We start from the raw sequence: 27,376 nt of genomic DNA, 5'->3' as shown, positions 1-27,376 counted from the left end.
CTAATGAACCTACTCCATGAACAAAAATTAAAAATTTCAGTAAGAAAATGTTATGATATCATGGTGGAATCCGCCCCTAAGAAAAACAACCTACCACTTCACCATTTATTGTATAAGACAATCTATGAAACAGCTAATGAGCCAAAAATTTGGGCGGACAGATCCCTCAAATAAGTTTAGTAATCTAACTTGACTCTGGAGTGTGGAAGATTTGTCAGCCCCCAAATTTTTGGCTCATTAGCTGTTTCATAGATTGTCTTATACAATAAATGGTGAAGTGGTAGGTTGTTTTTCTTAGGGGCGGATTCCACCATGATATCATAACATTTTCTTACTGAAATTTTTAATTTTTGTTCATGGAGTAGGTTCATTAGGAATCGTGGAGAGGGCGGGGTGTAATTCTTTTTTGAAGAGTTTTTTTGGAGGATAAGTGATCCAAAATTCTCTTGTACGTATTCAGAAAATTTCTCAATACATATTTGTAAATTTTAGTTTTTCAAATAACATAGCTCCTTCAATTCTACTGAAAGGCAACATGTTCAATAATTTGAATACATCACTCACGACTATTGGCAATTTTATTCAATTTTATTTATAAACGAATATGTGAGCTTCATATAGCGTGTCCAAAAATAAGAGTTTTTGATAAGCTGAAAAAATGATACAATTTCCCTACGTCAAAATTGAAAAATTGAATCTATACCCATCGAAAATAAAAATGCATTAGATTAATTTTTTTTAATACAAGAATAAAAACATCTTGCGCAGTTCGCAAGATCAACCGACTTTGCTCTAAATATACCCCAGTAATTTACCAACATTTATCTCAGTAATTTACCAGACATTACTTAAAAATTTACCAATTTATCAAAATGCGCGGAAGTACCCAAATTTACCGATTTAATGAATATGAAAAGTCGAAAACATCGACAAAATAAAATAGTCAATCATAAGTAGCCATCATATTACACTTTTATGAAATTGATTTTCAAATAAAAATTAGCGTACTTATGAAGACGTAACCGTCATATTACAAGTGGAATAATATATCAGGAAAATTGTTGACAAAAAACAAAATTATTACCGAAATTTAGCTATTTACCAAAATTTACCTATTTACCAAAATTTACCAATTTACCAAAATTTACCGATTTACCAAAATTTACCGATTTACCAAAATTTACCAATTTACCAAAATTTACCTATTTACCAAAATTTACCTATTTACCAAAATTTACCTATTTACCAAAATTTACCAATTTACCTAAATTTACCGATTTACCAAAATTTAGAGGTTTTTAATGGCTTAATTTTTATCCAGAATTGAAATTTAGCTATTTACTGAAATTTACCAATTTACCAAAATTTACCAATTTACCAAAATTTACCAAATTACTAATATTTACCGATTTACCAAAATTTACCAATTTACTAAAATTTACGAATTTATCAAAATTTATCAATTTACCAAAATTTACCATTTTACCAAAATTTACCAATTTACCAAAATTTACCAATTTACCAAAATTTACCAATTTACCAAAATTTACCAATTCACTAAAATTTACCAATTTACCAAAATTTACCAATTTACCAAAATTTACCACTTTACCAAAATTTACGAATTTACCAAAAATTACCCCAGCAATTTACTAACATTTACCTCAGTAATTTACTAGACATTACCCATTAATTTACCAATTTTCCATTTTACCAAAAATTACCCCAGCAATTTACCAACATTCACCTCAGTAATTTACGAGACATTTCCTCACTAATTTACCAATTTTTTTTACCGAATTTCAATTACCCCAGTAATTTACTGTCAAAGGTTTTTACCAATTTACCAAACTTTACCAATTTACCAAAAATTACCCAAGCAATTTACCAAAATTTTCGACCAACTTTAATTACGAGTAATTCACCAAAAATAACTAATCATTTTATTTACTAAAAATTACTATTAATTAACAAAAAAAAAAAAATTATCAAAATTTACTGGCTATTTACCAAAAACTTAATGTTTTTTGTTAAAACAAAAATTACACTAGAAATTTTTGAAAAATTTTGATTTTTTATGGCAAAAAAATTTTGGACGGATAAAATTAACAAAAAAATCAACAAAAAATTTTCTCCTCTTGACTCGCGCGGGATTCGAACACCCGACCTTCGGCGTACCAATCTGCAACCTACACACCCTAACCACCCCATCTGTTTGTTGGGGGTGAGCCGTTTGCTAGATATAAGGGTTTACACAAATTTCTGCTTATCCATAACGTTGAAACACGCTTAAACGTTCATATCTCGTAAACGGCTGAACCGATTTCGACCAAATTAAAAATTTCTCTAGTTCAGTATCAAAGCAATATTTTGCCATCATCAGGTTCGACTTAAAGTTCGGAGCTTTTGAGTTCAGCGTGACACAAATTTATACATAAATTGATATATGAATACACGTACCTAGTACCTTGTGGTGCCCGGGTCTTTTATGGTAATTGTGGTGCCCGCGTACAAAGAGGATCATATATATATATGTATGATAAAGGTGTTTTAGAGCAGTTTATTTTTTTTAAGGTTTTTAGTCATAGTGGTGCCCGTTATATAAACTTGGTACTTGTGGTGCCTGCCTCAAATTTTTTTTTTTCGCCTTAGAGTGCATTTCATCAAATTCTACATCGTTTTATATAAAAAGACCTTGTGGTGCCCAATTTGGGCGCCACAAGCCCAAAACCGGGCACCACAATGACTACGTATACTTAAAACGGGCACCACAATGACTAAGTTTAAATCTATGTATAGTCGTTGGACGGTATTCTGGCATCCAGAGTATATACAGGAGACTGGCATCTTCACATTCAAAAATATTTTTCAGCATGTAATAATACAGCTGCACTACTCCGCACGTGCTTATGATGTAGGAGCACAAAAGCGCTTCGCGTATACGTGGGTAGCGTGAGGAGAGCACTACAACGTAGCGCGCTGAGCGCGCGCTACGTTATGAAACATGCTAGATGCCACTTTACCACATATACATATTGAACCTGAGGGGTGTGGGCGGTTGTATATCCGGTAAAGTGGCATCACCAAACTAACCCTATTTTTGGAAGGTACAGACCTGTAGGATATCAAATAACAGCAATGTTAACGTGGCATCCGCAAAATGATGCCACTTTGTAAAAAAGATGCCAGTTTACCATTCAACAACAAAAAAAGATGCCACTTGGGCCCTTAACAAATGTATAAATATATAAATAAATATATAAATATGAATAGTCGTTTGACGGTATTCTGGCATCCAAGAATATATACAGGAGACTGGCATCTTCACTAATCTTCACCTTCAAAAATATTTTTCGGCAAGTAATAGTACAGCTGCACTACTCCGCATGTGCGCATGACATACGAGCACAAAAGGGCTTCCTTTATAGGCGGGTAGCGTGAGGGGAGCACTGTAACATGGCGCGCTACGCACACTACGTTGTAAAACATGCTAGATGCCACATTACCACATATTGTCTTTGAACCTGAGGGGTGTGGGCGGTTGTATATCAGGTAAAGTGGCATCACCAAACTAACCCTATTTTTGGAATGTACGGACCTGTAGGATATCATATAACAGCAATGTTAAAGTGGCATCCGCAAAATGATGCCAGTTTGTAAAAAAGATGCCAGTTTACCATTCAACAACAAAAAAAGATGCCACTTGGGCCCTGAACAACTGTATATATATTTGCTTGCGACCAGACATGTCAACTATGCTTGGCATATATGCAGAAAATTGAACAAAAGTTTAAAATTGGTATAATTTCTGTTCTAAATCACTTATTGAAATTTTATTTGCAGATTCAGTCTAATATTAAAAAAATCTATGTTTTGAAAAAAGTAATCAGATTTTTAGGCTAAATTTTGACGAAAATTTTTGAAAATGGAGTTGAAGTAATTTGAATTTTGAGAAAGTTAAGACACCAAAAGAAAGCTTAAACAGCATAAAAATTTTTGATATTTTTAAATTTTCCATAGGCCAATAAAATACTGAAAAATTTCAAGTCAAATTTGTTGTCGTGTACACTCAGGATCGATGTATTTGCATACATCTCCACCAGCACATCACATTCTACTCACTACAAATTGACTGTAGACCCTGCGTTCGTCCTCGCGCCTTGATTTCTAAGCCATGCGCCCTCTGGTGGAAGTTTCTGAAAACTCATAGTTGACTTGTATAGTAAAATTAACCCATGACTTGTCAACTATAGTTGAGAAGTTGGTCAGTCCACTTGTATAGTAAAATTAACCCATTCAATAGTTGACATGTCTGGATACTAATACCTATATATAAACTTATCTCGTTTTGCGCCATATGTCTTATCGTGATCAGCACACTCCAAAACGTCAAGAAAACCCACCCCCACCCAAATCCTCAACCATCATGACAAATACAATACCTTACTTTTCCGTTTCACGGCAAAGTCGGTAAAAGCGGTTCTTATGCTTCATTGAAATAATCACCCGAAAGCCCATTCTTCCGAAAATTATTCAGTTTTATCAATTTTGATGTAAGAAATTTTTTCTTCTTTTCACGCTGTATGTAAATATTACGAAACGTTAGAAAATATACAAAATCTTTTCATGTACTACCTACCTTATTATACTTATTGTCCAGAAAAACAAACTCTCATGTTAATTGAAAAAAAGTATCTAAAATTTTCACGAGATTAGAGTTTGTCCAGTATTATTGTACGAGTATTATTTCTTTAAAAATCGTTTTTCAATGGGCTGTATTGAGTATTGATATGTTCTTTGTACAGCGAACACAAAAAAGGTTCATAGAATACATAATGAGGTTATAAAAAATGTATTGAAATTGGTTATTGCCTCATTTACTTTTATTGATATTGCTAATACGTATAAGCTTGTATGCAGTTTCTATTGGGATATTGGTATTGTTAGGGTACGATAGCCTTGCGGATTATCCATTTAGCTTATATTTAGCCAAGTTTTAAATTTTTATATTTTACTCACAGTCCATCCACCATCAGCGATGTCTTGTTCACAGTATACTTTGAGGTACCAGTACGCAGTACCTCGAATTTGCAAATAGTATACTCCAGATTGTCGCATTCCATTGTTAATCAAATCTTGACAAGAGTAACCCTGAAACAGAAAGCAAACACATGATGGTTGAGTTCATTTCGCTAAATTGAATATGTTTCTTTCTTCTTTAAGACTACGATACGTGAAAAAAAATAGTACCGTATTACGTGTAATTCTAGTTAGGTATGGCTTGTTGTATGTATATCGAATAACTCGATGCACTGTTTTTTTTTGCTCCTTTGCTTTATTCTAACACACTCCTTGGAGCGATTACGAAACTTTTTAACGGAACAAGGGACGCTACCAGATAGTTTATCGATGGTTAATACGTGTAATGTGCGGCTAACCGCGCCATGTCGGTGTAATTTTTCATAATAACACTCGGTCGCACACGGAACTGACGAGTACTCTTCAATTAACTATAACACGATGAAGTATCGCTGTATCGCGATCGAGCCCTAGTTCTATAGTTGTACATTATCCGAAAATTAATGATCGACTATGGCTGCTTGACAGTTTAACACTTTCTTTTCAAGATCTATTCTCAGATTAAGTATGGTATCGGTATTGTGTATATAGATTAACAGCTCCCAGCGACAAGTCAGACCGCCCTCCCAATTAAACCTTCAGTTTGATGATCCTCTTCGCGATGCATGTAAATTAGTACTGTTTTAGTTTAACGTACTCGTATTCGGGTACCTAATACTTTTTTTCTCAATGAAAACCGTATTCTTAACATGTTTACGTTTCACGAGTAGGTGATTTGTTTGATTTTTACCTATCTGGATAGGTGGTTGTAGCGACTTTTTCGTTGGAAGGGTCATGTGTCATCTATGTACCAAAAAATGAACCAAACGTAATCGCGTTGGTGGACATAGATTATAGCATAATATTTGAGATTTTATTTTATATTTTGAGAAATAATTAATCTTAAAATTAGTGGTTTTTGTTATGTGGGAGATACCCATACGATTTGTACTGCACTAATGTAAGATTTGTGTTGAAAGAGAAATCCTACCCACTCGATGCCTCAACCTAGTTTTCCTTTTTAATAAACCACGAAAAATTGATTCAATTTCCTCTGAGAATTTCAAATTTTGGCTGGCACCTAATGGGATTCTCTCGAAGTTGTTCCCGCAAAATTCTGGGAGTGGGGCCTTTGATTTCGACGTGATTTTTATTTTTAATTTTTTTGAGTAAAAAGTTGAAAGATTGGCCTGTAAAAATCACGTATGTCAGAATTTCTTGAAATTTCAGCGTTACCTATTTATACCTTTTCATCAATCTTTGAATTAATGAAATTTTTAGTGAACTTGCGAATCATTTCCCATTAGGTACGGAACATTTCATATCAGTTCAAACCGGTTTCTTCAGGAAGTCCTCCGACTTTACTCAGAAATTTTTTATAAAGTGATTTTGCCCTATCCAAAAAAACACTATCATCCTCCCAATGAGCCACATTTTCATTTTAATACAAACTTTGAAAGCCCTTAGTTTTTAAAACTATCAAAAAAAGAAATTCAAAGGAGATTGAATATTATGTTTTTTGAAAATTTTCATTAGTTAACGTATCTTTTTTTATAGATTATCATTAGAATGGTCGCTTTTTCAATTTTTCAAAAAATTTTATGAAATTTTCCAATTTGCAGCTCAAAGTATGTGTCAAAAATATTTTTTTTAGTGCTTTTTAGTTCAGGGTGATTTTTGCTGTGGATACTCCTGGTGTTGGTAAACATGAATTTGGAGCATTTTTAATCGAATGGCCTAAATGCAACGTTACTCTACATAGTATTAAAGACATTAAGAGGGTTCTTGCAATCTCTAAAACCCTCAGGCGGTTATGAGCTCCTCATGTGCAGAATTGAAAAAAAAATGAGCCGTGTAACATATCGTTTCTTGTCTTTTCGGTGACGTTGGCTTTGAATATGAACTAAAATTTCAAGAAATTATATCACAATTCTTTAGAAAATATCAGAAAATTCATGAATAGGGTAGAACAGTTTCATTTTAGTCGGATAGCACTTTTTTTGGCCGTTCCCTTGTAAAAATTGTAATTTTAATTTTTTTTGAAATTTCAGAAAAAGAAATTGTATGAAAGAGAAGTCAAAGAAAAATTCGGTAATTTTGATGGAATTCTACTTCCTGTTTAAAATTTTAACCTTTCATTGAGAAAAAACTAATTTCACCCTATTATTTACACGAAACCTACAAAGCGTGATGAAAATTTTCTTTCATCGTTAGATTTCTCTTGGGCACTGAAGGGTTAATGTACTGCTTATGATGGTACTGTGTGTAAACTGTAAATGCAACTAAGATTCGTGATAGTTACGATGAAATCCATAATGTATAAATCGACGTCTACGGTGTGTCTGGTATAATTAAATACCTAGAACATGATTAGTTGATTACGTATCAACGGGGGTATTTCGGTGTGTTGTCCCGTTTTTTTGTTTGTGATGGTGTGTTATAAAATATAGTTATGACTGAGTATTAGATAAGTTGCATTTTACAGTATTGCAAACGTTATTAAGGATCCACGCTAATCGTTCTTGAAAGTAGCGTGTTCGTATTTGCGATTCACTTGTCGAGAGGTGGTTTTTATGAAAGAAATTGAATCTGATGTCAAAATCAGTGCTACATAGAATGAAGAATACGTACTTATCTAAAAAAAAAAATACTAACCCACCTCTAGTAACCTTTGCATAACTTGTTCTTGGCGTGTACGAGTTGATGGTTGTGAGGAAGTCTGGCCACTGATATTTGATATTTTTCAACTAAAGATGAGCAGAAAATATTCTTAAGATCGTGAAAAATAGTATTAATTTTTTCCGAGGTCTCCAAATGTCCCGTCATCAATTAGAATTAAGATTTACAAATCAGCGCCATCCAAACCATTTGCCAAGCTAAGAAAATATCGTATGAAAAAATTGACCTCCTTATCAACTTTGTATGTTTATAAATTAAAATAATTTTCCGATTTATTTCCGATAAATATCGCACACGGTTATTGTCCGCTTCTGCTCTACAGGTTTTAATCAGGCATAGGTAGGTATATGGTTTATTATTTCAATACCTTGTATCGCTGCCAGACACCAAATTCCGTATTCGTTTTCGCGAACAAATAATTAATTCTTTTCTCTATTTTAAAGTTTAATTATCCCGTTTCCTAAACACTTTTCATATATTCGCATCTGCCTGTGCCCTAGAACCGGAATGCGAACGGTTCGCAATGCCTAATTGTAGTTCAGCGGTACGCTTACTAACACAGACGGATATAGCCTTAGGAGACTGTGTTGCATAATAAAGGCGAATAATCTGAGCTCGTAAGTCGTAAGTTGCATTGCTGAGGCGTTCGGTAGCTGCGATATAGTCGTATTCAACGATTCTGTGGATACGGTTGCATTAATTGGAAATTATGGGAGTGAATTAAGTGGCGAAGAATGATCCAACTATCTACATGTAGGTACACGGTTAAAGTGTAACGCGACTTGGAAAATATCGTGTTTACCTGTAATTATAATATATTCTACTTAATGGTTTCAAGTGCAACGGAACTTGCACGTGGAAAAATATTTAATCACTGAAATTTATAATACATAATGGAAGACCTCGCCAAAAAAAAAAAAAAAAAACGTAAAAAGTCCCAGTAAGGCAAGGATATAATTTACAGCCAAAAAATGTTGAAAGCCAAAAGTCGTTCGATTTTTTTCTTATTTGAACTGCTATTGGGTATAAATCCCCCTCTCCTCAAAAAAAAAAAAAAAAAAAATACTTCGTCATTGTTTTCAACTTTTAATTTGTTGGAATTTAAATTTTAGTGGCAAGAAAATACGAAGATTAAGTTTAGAGGAGAAATTTTTCAAATCGAACCATCGAGTTAGCGTAAGTATAGAACTGAATTCCCTTGAAGAGCTAGATTTTTTCTACCAATTTTTTCAAGATTAAGGCTCTAGCCCTTCTTCGAGACCACGTTATGGTTTTGAGGGCGAATGGGCAAGAGTCAACAGATGGAGAATGAACGCTTCTCAAAACCAAGATTCTTACCCCCTTCCAATATTGCAATTTTTAAATCTTGCTACGTTAGGGGTAAATTTTTCAAAAATCCTTGAGAAAATACAAAATATGATGGAAGGCTTTAAAAATATACATATTTACCTACTTAAGGATATAATTCCGTGAATATTTTTCGATAATAATGTCATTTCTTCGCTAATTTCAATTAGTCAAGTTTCTCTGCAAGACCCCACATTTTTAAAAAAAATGAAAAATTCATCAGAATTATTGTTTGTTAGGTTTTGAGAGATGCTTATTTCGAATCTCAGTTCACTTTTTAGTACGAGCCCCACTGTTTCTACAAAATCGAGTTATACCATAGCCATCTAAACGGCAAAATTCCACTTAAGTTCCCAAATTTCGAAAAAAAAGTGATTGATTATTTCGAATGTCAGCTCTTTATTTTAGTACGAGCCTTCCAAGCCTCATAATGAACCCTAAAGTTGAGATAAATTGGAAAATTTATTAGCCTTGTAGATTGATGAGTTTTTGAAGATGGTGATTGGTGGTTTTAAATTTCAACTTGATTTTTTGATATGAGATTCCTAAAAATCTTGAAATGAGCCCCTAAAATTTCATAAAATTGAACTTTTGCAGATCAAAATATCGGTTCGTTCTCACTTTTACTCCCTTATTACCCATCAATTCACGTTTTTGAATACCGGCTCTCAATTGTTGACGTCATAATGTCCTACGAAGGTTTGTTTACGTTTGTTTTGGGGAATAGAAAGCAAAATTTACATTAGAAAAATCAGTTTTTTCAAACGTCTCTCAGAAACTAGTGATGCTATACAAGCTTCAATGTCTAAAAAAATGTTTCACGAATGTTTTAATAAAACTCATGGCAAAAAGTGAATTTTCCCGTGTAAATTTCATGTTTTATCTCCCTAAATGCAGTCTTTTATCAGGATTTCATCCTTGAAATACGCAATTGTGACGTCACACTTGGTAGTCGTAGTTTTTATCCTCGCCTATGCACCAAATAATTACTAGGTACTTAGAGAAACTAGAATTACGCATATGTAAAGTATAAAATACAGAGCAATGTCGTTGAAAAATTGTAGGTAGGTACGCATATCCTATAAATACGTAAATATATGTCCATACACACGTTTTAACTGCAAAGTGCAAACATATCTATGTTACAAATGTCAACGACCATGTATAGCCTATAATAGCAAAAAAAGAGAAAAATCAATTCAAAAAAAAAAAAAGAAAAAAAAGTGGTCCATCCACCGGACAAGGACACATGGGTATATTATGTGCATAATACAATCAACTCGGTAAATAAACGGCGAAACAGTACACGCGTGCTTTGACAGTGTGCATATTTTTACACGCGAAAATTTCCTCACAATGGGGTATTACGTCGACGACTACATTATTGCACCCATCTATAATAATATATGCTCGAAATGCTGTTCGATTTGTATAGCAGCAGTACATAGAGTATGATCATTTACGAGATACATATACCTAGACCTACCTGAGCTGCGTTTAGTATTATTAAACATACCAATAATGTGGGTTCACTTAGCGTGTGCATTGAATAACTTGAGATAATTTAATAAAACGTGGTAAACAGAGTACCTATACCTAGTTTTATGCGGAATTGGCGAAATTATCGAAACCATTCGCCAATCAGGGTTTCTCAAAAATTGTTTGTACGTCTTGTTGGAAAACAAGTTGCAATCGTAGTAAGATGAAGCCTGGGAAATGATCGCATCAGAATGGTGAAAAAATATGAAAAATTAATACGTCGCTGTGAGCGACATGACATATATATCAATTTAAAGATGTGTGTAATCCGACATTTCTACCTGTTGTACTGGATTGCCGAGCGAGGAGCGTTGAAGTTGATAGTTTTTGAAAGGTATCGCACTTTCTTAATTTCGCCAGATTTTTACGCGATTTGTAAACTCTACTACGAGAGTGAGTAAATGAGTATTTGCTTATTCGGTCATGTCTCAAATTTCATCTAGTTTTAATGACGTGACGTTAAGCTTCGAAATTAAGCAATGAGCGCGATCGTAAAATTGTAAGCATTTATATGGGAACGCGACGCGACGACTTGCTCTAATCGATATTTGATCAAAATTCTCGTATCGAGTTAATTATTATACGTCTGGCCGCTGTAGTAATTAATTTAAAAAAAACAAGATCGTTCGTTATACGAGTTGTTCTTCCAATCAGGGTGGTGCATTTAATTACGAGAATATCTTCGTTCGGTTGTACGCCGACGTATTGTACGCGGTCTGCAAATGCGTAGGAGAGTCGCAGTGAGCTGACTCGCGATTTGGGTCAGATTTGCGCGCGCCCTCCGTATACAGTGTGATACAGAAGTTTTGCTCGATCGAGGTGATTTTTCATTCAAGAAAAAAATGATGATACTCGTGAGGTGATTTTATCCGCATTGTGTTACTTTTTTTATGTGTGCTTCTGGCATTTGATGTTAAATATTGGAGAAAGACAACCCTTCACCTCTCCCTTCACTCTCATCCAAAGATCGAAAAGGTCTCCAATAAGCTTCAACCGAAGTTATAGTTACTGCAGTTCACTTTGAATCCTTCCAGAGTAATTTCAAATTCCTTCCTGGAGATGATTGCACGAGTATAAAACTTACTGGAGGTTCCAAAATGGCTCAAAAGAGGTTGTTTTCGTATTGGAGACATATTTATGCGGGTTCGTTTCGTTTGAAAAAAGAATTATGCTTCATGAGAAAATTGAAAATATAGATAACTTAAACCTATTGATAGCTCGAAAAGTAATTCAATTTATTTTTAAACCAAATATAAATTCACTCGTGTTTTGAATTCTCGATTAAAAATATCAATCATTGTTCTAGAATTTTATGACTTTTCAACTGTTTAAAGAAATTTTGATTTTCTCTATCATTTCTGAATTTCTCTAAAAGGACTGCAAGTGGTGAAATTTGGTTTCAAAAGATGAGTCATGTCATGATTTTGGCATTTTTCACTTTTTTCTCCTTAACTCGAAAACTGGTTTTAAAGAACACTTTAACCCCCCCCCCCCACCCCCCAAAAAACTGTACTATTTTGCTAAAACATAAATTTTGTAATTTCACAGCACGAAAGTTAGCGAAGACTTGAGTTTACAATGAAGCAATTTTTCAAAAATGTTCTATGGGAATTCAAGAAGTCACCTAGTGGGTTTTTTGTCTTTTTTATGGCGCATTGTTGGTGAAAAAATCACCAGAATGTCCTCATGGCCCTTGAAATTTTTTTCGAATGTCTGGTGACTTCTGGTTGAAGATTCACCGGAAGTCACCAGGCGAGTTTTTCACTTTTTTTTAGGTGAATTTATGGTGAAAAAACTATCAGAATGTCCTCAGAGGCTTTGAAAATTTTTTTCAAATGTCCGGTGATTGGCGAATTCTGCATGGTGACTCCTTGGTGACAGATTCACCAAAAGTCACCAAGTTGGGTTTTCAATTTTTTTATGACGAATTGTTGTTGAAAAAACTACTAGAATGTCCTCCTGACCCTAGAATTTTTTTTTGGATGTCTGGTGACTCCTGGTGACTTCTTGGTGACGGACTCACCTGAAGTCACCAAGTTAGTTTTTTGTCTTCTTTATGGCGAATTGTTGGTGAAAAAATCACTATTTCGAAGCATGTTGTTCCGAACAAAAATTACATACTAAGTATATCTATAAACATAGCAGAACTTTTGTATCACACTGTACGAGAATTCGAGCTTTTCGATCAAGTGTACCAATGACGCGACGGGCGCGTGCGCGATTACACGTCGAGATGACCGGAGTTCATTAAACGCGAATCGCGTAAACGTAAACCACACGGTGATCTTGAAGCGTTCGCCATTGCGTGATCTGAACGCGAAGAATAATTTATAAAATAACTACTGCAAAGTTGCAGTTACCTAATTTTAAATTAGTAAGCCGTATGCTCTATCAATTCGGAATATAAGCTAAATAACGATGATTTTTTTTGACATGAAAGAAAGCCGTGCCCGGATTGTATTTAGTGAAATTATAAACTTGTTTTAAGCTCTGTGATTATCTTCCGGTATTTTTTACTGGCGTGTTTTTCTTCGCTAGTGAAAACTTGAAGGTACATATAAAAAATTGCAGCGTGTATGGTATTCGGCGTACAAGTCTCGTGGCTATGTGGATTCAATGCATGTGCATAATTTACGCCTCGGGATAGTTTTCGTAATGGTATTTCCACGGCTATTTCATACATTTGAAAGAAAAAATGGCGCTGTTTAAAAAGGTGATTGTGTGGTGACCTGTTATCACGTTTGATTTATGGCTTCTTTTCGTACAATAAAGTGCCGATTTTGTTATTGCAAAATTCAAGTAGTTCAGTAAATTAACGAGAAGTGTATCGGAATTTTGTTTTCTTCATTTATGACCTACCGACCAAAAAAGCATGATCTATCGGAATTCGATTTTGTTCGGTTTTTTTTTTTATTCACGGATGATGGTTCGGTTTTACGCGGCATAAAGATAGGGTGTAATTTTCAATTAGAGCAGGTTATATTTAAGTGATTTTGAAAGTCTTTACTGGTTGAGAAATTTAAGAATGAATCGAGATATTAGTTTTTAATAAAAATATTGGAAGAACGTTCGAAAATTAAAAAAATTATTCAGATTCTAAAATTGTTCTCCCTAAAACACCTTTCAGAAATCTCATTTTTTTAAAATTTTCCTTGAAATTTCTCCAAATAAGAAAAATAAAGTCAAATTTTTTATTATTTTTTTTGTGTATTGTATCTTAAATTTTTTTTCTTAATTTTTTAGTATGGCTGATATGAAAAGGAAAAAAAATTGTCGGTGCTGACAAGCCCCCAAGTTGAGGTTTAACAATAAAATCCACTCAAATTGGGTGTACTTTGAAGAATGGCCTTGAATCGAAATTCACCGATAATCAAGAGTGCAAATCATTGGGGGGGAAAAGTCAAAATAATAATTCCTACTTGGTCTAAAAAAAAAAACGAAAATTGTGGTACCAAAAGTCAACATTTTCGAGCCAAAAGAGGGAACTCGGCATTCGCATTTCTCGACCTTAAAAAACCTTGTACTGTTGACCTAGCTCAGACGCTGAAATTGTATGCTTTAAAAAATGGGTCTTTAATGAGGAGAAATTTTTGAAAAAGTCGCAGTTTTTTCGATTCAAGTCCTACCTAATCTGTTTTTTGAAAAAAAGGTCCCGTTCCAAAAAATATGTATAGCATTTGAGATTCTGTGTCGATCTAGGCTATTGTTATCAATATCAAAGACCACTTTTAGAGTTCCACTGAGAAGTTGATAATCTGCAAATCGCTGATTTTTGGGAAATTCGTCTTTTGAAAATTTTTTCTTCTGAAAGATTTCACATTAATTAAGCCACATGATCGAAAGATATAATTTCTGAAACTGGGAATACATTTTGGAATGCAGTGGTGCCAACTTTTTGATCATAATAACGAATTTCAATTTGGTAAAAATCATCCGACATTTTTTTATTCGCGATCCATCCGATTCTGCAAGTTCTTTTAGCAGTGAATACGTAGGTCAGTGTTGTAGAAAAATGAAGAAGTTTGGAAAATGTCCTAAATTTAGTCCAAAACCCTGCATCTTTCATTGAAAATTTATGAAAATTCCTTTTTTACCCAATTCATTTAGCAACATTTTTTTTTAAATCTGCATTTGACGCTTCAGAAAGCTGTGAAAAAACTTAGCAGTTTTAGTATCCCTGAGATCTTATTTAGTTCATTTTTCAAATTACTCTTTTAAAGAATTTTTCATTCAATTTTGGGAAACTAAAGACGTAGGTAATGGGTACTACAGGTACTTGTGCACGATAGGTTTGAAACAGCCAGTGATTGGCGATAAACTTTATTGAAAGACCATAGATCAACGCAGACCAATTCACAAGAAAAGAAATCCAACTCCTAGATCGCATCTTTGTGAATCTTCTAGATTTAGTACGGTTTTATTTGTGGTTTAAATAAATAGAATATCTTGTATTAGATACATAATGACTATAGAGTTTACAACGTGGGTTCAAAGCCAGCGGTCAAGCGGCGCGTCGCAGAAGACGAGTAAAGGCAGATACGAGTACCTAATGAAAATCACATTCCATCGCAGCTCGCATACGTACTTAATTATTTAAAATTTTAATTTCGTATTAATTGAATACTTGGCCGTAGGGCAGAGTTATTCATTGTTTTTGAGTCATCAATCAAAATACCTCGTAATACGATGTTGATTTAAGAAATGAATTATCGCGATGATACACTAGTATGTTACGTCAGTGTTTCGGTTTACTTACATTACAATTCATTTATCACGCGAGTTTCCTTCGAAAAAAAACTTCGATTTTCATTCGAACAGCTGCCAGATTTGGGAGTTTTCTTTCTGCATAGTAGCAAAGACGTGATCAAAAATTGAATTTTTTGCTGTTTACGGTTCTGTGAGACGATGAAGGTGAGTGGGGTCCTGAGTAATGGATATCGGTATGGGCAGATGGACGAGTACATGTAGGTACGTGAAGATGAAGAATTTGCGCGGAAAACAGCGAGATTGTTTGAGGTCTCGACTGACAGCGAGGCATATAGCACACGCCTACGCGTTCACGGTCAGTTCACTCCGACGTGCGGCTTAGTTAACCATCGTGTTAATCGTCAAGTAGCGAATTAATTACAGGCGAAGGAGATTAGAGAGAGAGAGAGAGAGAGAGAGAGAGATAGAGAAAAAAAATAAACTAAGAAGGCCTAGAGAGAAGAAAAAAACGTGTGTTTGAAATGCAACGTACCTTTACATCCTTCAGGCTGGGGTATACTACATCAGAAGTAAAGGTGGTATTGGTCGGAGATGGTTTATTCTTTACGCTTGGGAAGATGACTCCGCGATTCCTGACCGTTGATGTTTTCATCGGCGTTCCGGCTTGGATATTGATACTATTTGGATTTAGGAACGGCGACGAGGTAGTAGTGGTTGTCGACGTGGTCGAAATTGTAGGAACTGATACCGTTGGCGAGGTGTATGTCGGTGGCACCGCAGACTCCGTGTAAGTCGGCTGCGATTCCTCGGATATAATATTATAACGACTTTGATCGTACTCGACTAAACGATCTATTGTAGGATCCAGCAGCAGTTCAGCAGCCACTGGTCGTTGGGCTAAAGTCACCACGTCGTCTTCTTGTTTCTTAAGGCGACGCTCGACTATATCCAAATTGGCGATAATTTTATCGGTATTTTGACGCAGATCTTCGTGTATGTCGTTGATGGCGCGTTCTTGACGCTGGGTCTGGGTGAGCAATTCGTTGGATTTAGGAACAAGATCATCGACCGATGTCTTGGTGCCTACTACGACGTCCCAGACTTCGTCCATTTTCTCAGAAACACTCAGGATGGGATGCATTTGACGCACCAGACGATCGATTTTACTGCTTTTGACAATTGTTGGCGGTAGCGAGGTTGTGGTGGTTGTGCCGTTGTTGGATTTGAACATTTGTTGCTGAATGGTGAGCGGTTCGACGACGGCCTCGTGTAAATCGGTCATCATGCTGTGCAAGTTGGCCAGATTGTCCGACACCGAGCTCATATGGAATTGTAACTTCTTATCTATGTTATTTGTGGTCGCTCGTATGGCTTCGAGTTCGGCGTTGAGTAATTTACCGCCCTCGGGAGCGTTCGTGTTTACGTATTTTTTCTCACTGGCTTCGGCGTTTATGTCATCTGACGCCAAAAAATTCGAATCAAGTTGACTTTTGAGTCTTATCAACTTCGAATCAATATCGCTGACTTTTTGATCTAATGATACTAACTTACCATCTATATTTACGTTAAATAATTTATCTTGAGCGTACATTTCGGGTACTATTTTTATGGCACCAGTGTTTCCAATTTTGGGCGAAAATTGAAACAGTTTCGCGTCCAAATTGCGTAATTTCATTATAACCGAATCGGTTTTATCGATGTTGTAGGACAGACGCGAATCGAGGGCTTCTACCCTGCGCATCAGATGCTCGACAGCTTTGTCGAGGTTTTCTATACGTTGTAGTTTTGTCTCCAGCGTCGACACGATCACTTCGAACACGTTAAATAAATATTGTTCCCTGAAACATAAAAGGGTAAAAAAAAAATTACACGTTGGGCAAAACAATTTGTAATTGTTGCTATAAGCATAGTAAGCACACGCCTATGTATGATCGATTTCTTATAATATGCCGCACGTATTCGCAAAGACGAAAGCAGCATTCTATGTACAATCCGTCAATCGCCTATTATAACAAGAAAAAAATAAATCTTTCGTGGGTGGAATTGGATTATCAACTTGTTCGGTGTCAACATTCGATATCTATTTGCTTCTATGTTATCGCGCGCGCGCATATTACTTTTAATGTACATTATATACTTGGTAATTGAAACGATACGCTCGTATGTCAAAACACATATAATATAGCCTAGGTACCTCTACCTATGGTACCCATATTACCTACGTGTGTTGATTTTTATACGTTCAACTTGAGCAGACAAATTGACAACTGTGTATGACCTGCGCGTATGTTGTATTTAATGAATATCGGCCATACGTTCAGCTCTAATACTTTTATTTCCTTTTGAATAAAGAAGTCTAAAACCAACGTTTACTTTGGAACTGTGGTGATGGGGATTTTTTTGAATAAATTTTCAAAACCCAAGAGCCCTGACATCACTGAGGAAACTTCTGGGTTAAAAGTCAAGTCCGGAGGTTTCCAGTACATGCCAGCTTATAATGTCAAGTCAGCACTCCAGGGATATCGAGGAAGTCATGTTCGGTTCAAGTTTTCCATTATAATGATTGAGAAGGATAGTTCGAGGTATTGTCTCTTGAGTCACTATGATGTATCAGTGCCTTCCTGACCAAATTCTGAATTAATTTTTTGTCTCCGGTGGGGAAAAGTGAAACTGAAAAGTGAGCCATGGTCTTACAAAATTCATACCTAATTTGAGAGTTTTTTCCATTCCTTTTTTTCGAACATCCTTACCTAATAAGTATTCTATTTTAATTAGTGATTTTTTAAGCATCTTTGATGGCTGAAACTGACTAATATGTAATGATTGCGGTATTTGATGAGCCGCATCACGGCGCATCACGCATATCATTGCGTGAATGTCTCTAGTTCAAACACTTATTTCAAATTCTGTTTATGTTTAAGAATTCTACCTCATTGTACGAATATCTACGTGTGTAACTTACATTGAATACTTATTACAAACTATGTAGGTCAATTAACCAAATATACGGGTCCTTATATGTAGGGTTACAGAATTGTCATTATGGTCGTAAAGTGACAAAAAATCGTGACCATTGGTTATTAGTAATCACTTACGCCTTGTGTGATGCCGCTAGTCCTAGTACAGGACAGCATAAGGTTTCAGTTTGCACATTCAGTCTAAATCTCTTCGATGAATATGCGTTATCCAAAAAAAATTTTCGTTTTGAAATGCCAATTATGTATTACAAAAAAATTTCAAAATAAAGAATTAGGTATGTGATTTTTTTTATTCAACCCCCTACCGTCTTCATTTTGTCTGCTGCTTCGACTGAAAATGAAAATATTCCTTTTTTTCATTTGAAGTACGGATATGTCATCCAATTTCAGACCTTCTCTTCTTTTTTAAGTCGATATCGTGCGCTTGCCTATTATAGGGTCAATCCATGTCAATTCGACCAAGAAGTGGTAAATGGAGTCAGCGATTTTTTTGAAATTTTTCCTACGGAAAGAGCTTCTGAAGGGATGACCAATGGCGCTAATCGCAGCCCTCTAGCTCTTTTTTAAAGGCTGCTAGAGGGTGTCAAAGTTTTCAGTGCACTTGAAATATCATCAATTTTCATCAATGGATTACTCGATAACGGCGCGATACCTACCAAAATGAAACCATTTCCAATAGTTAGGGGTTTTGAATGGCTTTTTGGTGATATTAAAGCTCTTTAATACAAGTATGGAAATAGATTATACTCTTAAGAAAGTCATAGGATTTTACGTAAGTTTTACGTACTGCGCAGTGCGCGAGCAAGCATCAAATCAGCTGTTCACGTACAACGTTGCACCCCATTGGTTGCTCCACCCACCTCCACCGAGTGACGACACCAACCTGCCATGCGCAGTACGTAATACATACGTAAAATGCTAAGACTTTCTTGAGAGCATAATCTATTTCCATACTTGTATTAAAGAGCTTTAGGTGATATCATAAAAATCAGTGTTTCCACTTTTTTCTGTACGAAAAATTAGCTCGAAAAATTTTAAACGTAGTTTTCATATCGTTCCGACTCTTAAAAATTCTGAAAAAAATATATTTTGGACAACTTTATATACTGAACAACATATTAAAAAATTGGTATGGCATTATGTCGTAAAGTCGATTTTAAAAAATTGAAAGTTTGCGAAAAAATGCGATATTTTGATTTAAAACATGAAAAAAAGTTTTGACTGGTGAAGTTGACCCATTTAACCCCTATTTTTACGTATCTGACGTATTTCATAAAAAAGTTGATAAAATCACACTCATAGCAAAAAAATTTAATTTTGTTTATTTTTTGACTTTTTTTTCGAATTTTGATTTTTTTGTAATGAGTTTATTTCATCGAGTGAAAAGGGTTTTTCAACTTTTCCAACAAAAGTCAAAAAATCGTTGCCCCTTAATTTTTGAACGATTTCTTTTGAAGTCCATATTTTCCCAAATAGATCGAGTTTTGTATAAATTATTTTCAATTTTTGAGATGAAAATACCTATGTAGATCTATAATTTCGACTTGTAAATTGTAGGTAACTTTAGCTCGAAATTTGACTCTCTTACGAAACAGGTCATTACACTGTTTTTTAAACTATGATTTTGAGATATAATTTTGCTGTACAGCTGAATCTGAAACACCAATGATTTTAAAAATAAAACTTCACATACTCGTATATGATCTATGGACTATAGGCTATAGGGTTGGAGCAATCGTGTGTTAATTTTCGACCAACGTTGTGGGTGGATTTTCAAAAATAAATATCGATCATGATGGCCGCAACAATCGCCAACAGATGCGAGTGCCTACGGTATAATTACTATCTTAACGGTTGTTATAATTAGTTTAAATTTTCGCAACGTTCGTTTAAATTAGGATTAAAGTTTATGGCTGACAGCCAAAGTAAAATGATCGTTACAAGTCACGAGTGGCGCGATTGGGCGAATATTTCATTAAACTTTGGCCTTAACCGTGAACATTTATGCCAGGTTTTAGAGGTTAACAAACTTGGTAAATTTGCAATATTTTGTGGTCATCGGTGCAACATCGATCGTTTATAGTACTCGTAACATCACGATGCACATTTTTTCGTAATTTATTACGTACCAGCGACAAGTATTTTATGGTTTCCGTTGCGGACAAAATCATTACACAATAAAGCTATACAGTTTGCGCGACGTCGACGTCGTCGTCGTGCCTCCAAGAGGCGGAAAAAAGGTTGTTGATGTACTTGTAATTTGTTTCTGTCTTTGTATCTCGTCAGGTTCGTGCGACAAAATTAAAAAAAAAAGAAAAAAAAATATCATGTCCGGTCTTCGAGTTCTTAAGCTGAATGAAAGAAGCTAATCGCGTTGTCGATAAAGTAATTAATACGTTATTACAGTTACATTATGTGACCATCGCTTGTATGTACTATCGGAGAGTAAAGATAATTTTAATTACATAGATGAGTAATTCGACGCGACACCGACGACGACGACGACGGTGAAAGTGCAAATTGATTTTCTCGAAAAATATGCAAAATGATTTCTGGCTCACACTTTGTCGATCAGTCGGTTATTCAAATTGAACTAAATGAACGCTAATCGAAGCAGGTACAAGGTAGTTGCATATTTACATTTTGTTGGCGAATCGCCCACATCGTATTAAATATGACAATCTCCACCCACCATGCGAATAATTACTGGCAATATAATGGATCGCGAAGTTCTTCGATGGAGTATAACAATCTTCAAACAGGTGTTTGCAAATGAACGAGTTAATTATGATGCGAGTATGAATTTTCGCGTGCGATGCTCGAACGCTCTCGGAAATGTCAATCGGATATTCCGAAATGTTGAATTAATTACCTACTCGCCGCGCCGCCAATTTTTCAACGTTTTCTCGTTGGCGTTGTACTCGTAGATGGATCAGCGACCTCGAAGAGTTGATTATTGATAAGATTTTATCCTCCTTTTTATTCTATAATTAGATCTAGAAAAGGATATTGTTTCGGAAACGGCGATTACCAAGGCGTAAATTGAGAATTATTTTGATGTTATCAATTTACCTAACCGATCCTATAAAATTTCGGCCTCAAATATTGCCTACGAAGTAAATTTCAAAAACTCTATAATTTACGTAGATCCATAATTTTACAGGATTTTCTATATCACATTCCCTCCGACAGATACAGATGTACAAAAATGTTCAGTCATTCATAAAATTCAGTTCCATTTACAGGACGTCTAAAATTTGTTCATAAGTTCTGACCGGGAAGATATATATATCAAATTACAAAAACAATTCTGGGTCAAACATGTAGAAATCGAAAGTAGATACTCTCTAAATTTGAAACAGTCAATTTCACTGCTTAGCAGTCACGACATTTTGCCTTTTTAAAGCAGTAGTTTTTTTTTACTGCAAAACAGTGAAAAATTACTGAGTTGGTCAGTAAAAAATCATTTTGACTGACCAATTCAGTAATTTTTCACTGTTTTGCAGTAAAAAAAAACTACTGCTTTAAAAAGGCAAAATGTCGTGACTGCTAAGCAGTGAAATTGACTGCTTTAAATTTAGAGAGTAGAAGTACATAGGGGGTGTAAAGGGTCCGCATTTTGGTTTTTTGTCCGTACATTTTCAAGTAATAATGAAAAGTTCGAAAAATTTGTTGAAAATTAAAAAACATAAATTTTCGTAGTTTCAATTTCTTTCGTGGGGGCTCGTAAAAGGAGAGGCACGGCATTCTAAAAAAAAAGTAATTTTTGAAAAATTGTTACCAACACTGAAAAATTTATTTCAAAACCCCAATCGACTTTTAGAGGTCGTTCTTTTGGATATTACTTCTAAGAAGTACATATGTACAATTTTTTTAAAAAAAGGCAATTTTCCCATCATACAGTGGAAGTTGGGTTAGGGGTTATAGGGGTTGGGGCCTCTTTTGACAAAATTTCGACTTTACCCACTTGAAATTCCTGCGCAATGAAAAATTAGAAAAATTGGCCGAGTGACGTTGTAGAATGTAGAACATCAATAGAAGAACATTTTTCACCCTGGAACTTTTTCTCCGAGTGATCGGATTCGATCAGAGCTGATTTGATATAATCTAAATTGATCTGATCCGATGAAAACTTTGATCTGATCAGATATGGTTTGGTCAAATTGGATTCATAGAATGTGTGGATCTAATCAGATCCAATCAATTTTTGCTGGGTATTCACCTCAATAGTTTGATTTTATCAATTAAAGATAATCTTTTACAAATTCTGCTCCATTCACAGGGTATCAAAAAATTAAAGGCATTTCTACTTGTGATTATCATCCGTTTGTTTTGGATGTCGCGCAGTGATGTTTGACTGAGTTTATTGCCCCATAGCATACATTTCGACGTGTGTGAGTCGATCGAACCTACGAATTTTTTGAAGAACAGTTAGTACCTATGTTTACGAAGACGAAAATTGATAAAATTGGAATTTATTTGCCTAATGATCCGTTGCGAAAGCGAAATGTTGACTTGAATTGGTAGAGTTCAAATCTATACGTTTTATGATTTCGTATGTAAAAAATAAAGTAAAAAAAAGTATGCGTGAAATCCATTAGATTTAATGTACTTCGGAAGTGCATGAAAATACCGCGTCGAATGACTTAAATATTTATTTTATTGAGAATTCTTTTTGCCGAGTGATATTTAATCGGCCATAAAAATAGGAAGCATCGCGCGGTAAACTTGGAGGAACATATAACGGATCGATTATAAAAAGTCATCCGATCGTAATAATCATTTTTGAAAGGCTTGTACAAAATATCCGATCGATGTGATGACTTAATGATATACCTATATTATAATTTGAACCCGGTAATACATTTTTAAAACTCTTTCAAAAACGTTGTTATTAGCAAACTAAGAAAAAGAGTGGATTACGAGTATAACGTTGTTCCATAAATATTGTAAATTACAAATTTAAATTGACTATTGTCTGGATTTTTTCGCATAGACAAGAGAATCAACAATCAATTTTTCGAGTCATTTTTATACATTGATAAAACTTGGTCGCCGTTATATATTATTATTATTAGGTATTATTATTATTATAGTAGGTAGCTATATTTCGTAATCTGGGTGCATAATTTTAAAATCACGGCGAATTGTACGAATGAGATCGAAAACCGTTAAAAAAATATACAATACGTCTGATACGATATATTAATTGCTTCATTTATCTAGTCGGACTGCATTGCGTGCTGGCGCTTGTAATGTTGATCGGCGTTATTTTGACAAATTAATTATATGCTGTATCGAGCCGATAAGTAAATGCATATTATATTCGTGTTATAAAGAATTATGTATTGTATCTGTCAATAAGTACCTAATACTTCAAATAACATAATTTTTACTCGCATGGAGTTATTGCCGAGTCTCTATCGAGGATCATGTATTAGCGAAGTTTGCAGTGATGAAATTTGTGGGTTGTGAGTACTCGTAAATTGAGTTTAATCTAATGAGTACCTATATAATTAGGAGCTGAAGCAAAAAACCGTTTTTCTCTCACTTGCAATGTTTGAATACAGGTACACTGCTGCATCTCGCGTGTTTCCTATGTACCTATTAGAAACATATTCACACAGAGAGTAAGTACTTTTTCGTTGCAATTTCTTGTAACAAAAAGGCGGTAGGTCCATATCGCGTGCAAATTTTTCATTTCTGTGCTCTGATTCCTGCGGCGACCGGTTCTACTTCAGAGTATAATGCAAAAAATATATTACTAACGTGACAGAACCATATCCTATGCCCGAGGAAATGGAAAAAGTAAACAGAGAATAGAGAAATGCGCAGAACTAACGTGGTTATGCTTAAATCACGATGACGATATAGGTATTAGGTAGTACTGGGTACCTGTTGTAGGCCTATGTGAATAGAGAAAAGACTAATGAATTGTGGCAGCATAACCTATAATATTTCAAATTCTAGCGTAGTGATTTACTGATACATAATATAAGTATTTGGTTTTACACGAGTAATGACGTTGTATGTCTGGGTAGTGTGTACCTTGTTGGAAAGGTAAACTTTTGATGAAAAATTATCTACTTTTTTACCTGGTTGATTCTGGTTCCAAAAGTTCGTCAAGTTAAAAAGTCAATTCGGTGTTGTGATTTATTGGATTATTTAAATTTTGTAAGTAGTTCTGTATGCTACATGCCAAGTTTTTTTCGAAATATTTTCAAGTGGATCGATTTTTTTATGTAATATAGGGCTTTCCTCTCGATTCCATAAACTGTATACCGAAGATAAATATTACCTTCTTCCAGCACTCTCTTGTCCATTATTCAAAAGTTTACGTCATGCTGAACAAACATCAAAATCGTACGTGTGGATCTCGATTATACGGAAGTTGAGATGCTATGATAAGCGCGTGGGCGTAAAAAGATGTATGTTTAGCTCAAACATATTAATATAGTTTTCTTCATTAGCCTATATAGTCAGTTGTTGGTTAGTGATCTGATCTTTTATCTATGTACAGCTAAGCATTAAACTTTAAGAGCTGATTATCTGACAGGAAAGTACTACAAATTGAACAATTTTTTGAAAAGAACCACGTTCAATCCGAATCAAAGTACTAGGGTCATTTCATTACGCTGTAATTATTCGTGAAATGAAGCTATTGCGGCGTGATCGATCCCTCAAATTGCTCGTTGGCGTTTCCTCTACAGATTGGCATGTTTATTTCCTCAAAATTGCGACCGTTTGTGTGCGCCTTAATCAGGTTTCAAAGTCGACATGTTGAAACTCTCGGGTCACGACCGAATTCAATTTATAAATCAAAGAATAAAAGAGACCACTTGTGGATTTTTTCAGCCAACAAAGTCGATTATAGTCTGATAATCTCATATCAATTGACACCAGTTGGTGGGGAGAAGTTTTTTGTCCATATTTTTCCAAAACAACTATATCATCATCTTGTGTGAATGCTGGCGTTGATTATTGATTTGCAACTGAACCACTGATTTCAGGAATTCCAATCAATTTTTTCAAATTTTTGAGAGTACATACTTTAGCATTGGGATTGGTGAAATTGAGATTACCACTGACTGTAGAACCCATAATAATGTTTAAAATATTTTTGTAGATGTGTGTTTTGAACAACTTCAGTTCCTGGCCCTGTTCTGTTTTTTCCCGGTAATCTGTATTTCTTTAAAAAAAATATAGTCGCGAAAAATTCTCAAAAGATGGACGGTAGCATCGCCTTTAACGTGTTTCAACCACCAATGAATTTCAAGAGCAAATTAGCCGCTCAAAGTTTCGATTTTTATTAACACATTTCGGCATGCGATTAGAAGTGCGACCCAAGCACTCCCAACATGCTACCTTTCAAATGTAATTATATGGGCACAACTGGTTCTAATTTAAGAAACAAACACATCAATTTGTAGAGGACACTCCAACGAATACTTTGAGAGGTCGATCATGCTTCTAGCTTCATTTCACACGAAGCAATATCGCTGTGTGCATTAGTTTTTTTTTTTTAATGCCCCTCGTATGAAATGAAGCGAACTTTTTTGGTCAATGTACTGAAAAAAGCTCGCTTAATTGCTTAATAGCGTAATTTACGGGGGATGAGGGGAGGAATGAACGAAACCGGTTACCCAGCGTGATCTGACAATATGTTCCACAACTCGCGAACTTAATGCGGTCGTAAGCTCACCAATCGTCTAGCCGTTTAAAATATTAAACAGATAAGTTTGCTAAACCGGTTGGAATAGTAAATTGTAATCTCGATGAATGAAAACTAGTTCCTCCATTCTGTGTTTTGTTATAGTATCCAGCTAAAGCTATATCCACCAACTGTCAATGTTTACTTGGGTCTCGGCACGTAATTCTTTGTACAGTGTGCGTTAATCGTGATTCTTAAACTGTGATAGCGATGAATAAAGACATATAAATACAGTACATTCTGTAAGGGCTACTTTCCTTCCAAACGAACAGCAAACATAAATTCATTGATATTAGGTAATACCTTTGGCAAGAAATCGTTAAATTGTGTATCGATACCATGTAACGACGTTGGTCTCTGTATTGACCCAAAGAATAGAATTGACTTTCGCATAGGCAGATATCAATGAAGATGAGAAACCAGATAATGACAAACTGGCCACATATACGGTTGCCCGTCGGATAAACTAACACTCGTCCGGTTTTTAGGTGAGACATTAATGAGACATTTTACGCATTTTTTTTTACTCTTAGATATTGAAACGTTACCACTTCCAAGAACTCTTTTTGAGAAATTCGTCGTAAAATTCTCAATTAACATCTTGATAAATGCTTTTGACCGATTTAGAGTATCCACATTTTGAAGATCCATCGCCCAGTGATTCCCCTTTTAGGTATTTCAGTTAATGCTGCGAGTCCTTGAATTTTCATTCTTCGATTAATGGTTGAAGACTAAGTATGTGGAAAATCTTATCAATTTATGAGTTTTTTGATCTGAAATATTTTATGAATTGAAAAACGATCGAGAACTTTTCATGAACATTGATCAATTACATTTTTTCTTCCACATACAAAAATTCAAAATTATATCTTCGGTCCTCTACTCAAAAAGTGGCATCAATTCAAATCTCAAATTTATTTTATTTGTTTTTTTTTTCACATCCCTAAATTCTCGACCTGTTGAAAACCGAAGTCGAAATTTTTCCAGCCAAGTAGGCCGGTATTACCAAAGAAACTTTATAGGTATCTTAGAATTGGCAAATTCTAGATAAAATAAAAGAATTAGCAACTTTTCGAATAAATTATCAAGAAGTAATTGTCTGCTGGTTCTCTAGCTGATCATGATTTGGAATTTGGCGTGCAAAAATTAAGCCTTAGCACGATCCTATTTGATTCTAATAGTTGATAATGAATTTTTGCGCATTAGTCGTGAGGATTTATTCGAGACTCAGTTGCAAAATGGCGAATAAATGCCGTCCGCAAATATATTATGTTTTATGCACTGTATGTCTATGATT

The 27,376-nt window shown here is 34.9% G+C and overlaps 2 protein-coding genes across 4 annotated transcripts in view; one reads left to right on the top strand and one right to left on the bottom strand.

Moving 5' to 3' along the window:
- Positions 1-27,376, top strand: part of LOC135838394 (centrosome-associated protein 350-like) — a 122,833-nt gene that overhangs the window by 5,435 nt on the left and 90,022 nt on the right. The gene's annotated exons all lie outside the window — the stretch shown is intronic.
- The window catches only part of LOC135838396 (angiopoietin-2), a 90,201-nt gene that overhangs the window by 5,008 nt on the left and 57,817 nt on the right, over positions 1-27,376 (bottom strand). Inside the window, exons 2-3 of the mRNA XM_065354008.1 lie at positions 15,923-17,228; positions 5,020-5,151 (exon numbers count right to left, since the gene is read on the bottom strand). Of these exons, the coding sequence (XP_065210080.1) occupies positions 5,020-5,151; positions 15,923-17,228 (1,438 nt within the window). The remainder of the gene's footprint in view (positions 1-5,019; positions 5,152-15,922; positions 17,229-27,376) is intronic.

The sequence above is a fragment of the Planococcus citri genome, chromosome 3, assembly GCF_950023065.1.
Source record: "Planococcus citri chromosome 3, ihPlaCitr1.1, whole genome shotgun sequence".
Taxonomy (NCBI): domain Eukaryota; kingdom Metazoa; phylum Arthropoda; class Insecta; order Hemiptera; family Pseudococcidae; genus Planococcus; species Planococcus citri.
Note: the sequence above shows the minus strand (reverse complement) of the source record. Positions and strands in the feature narration are given on the sequence as shown.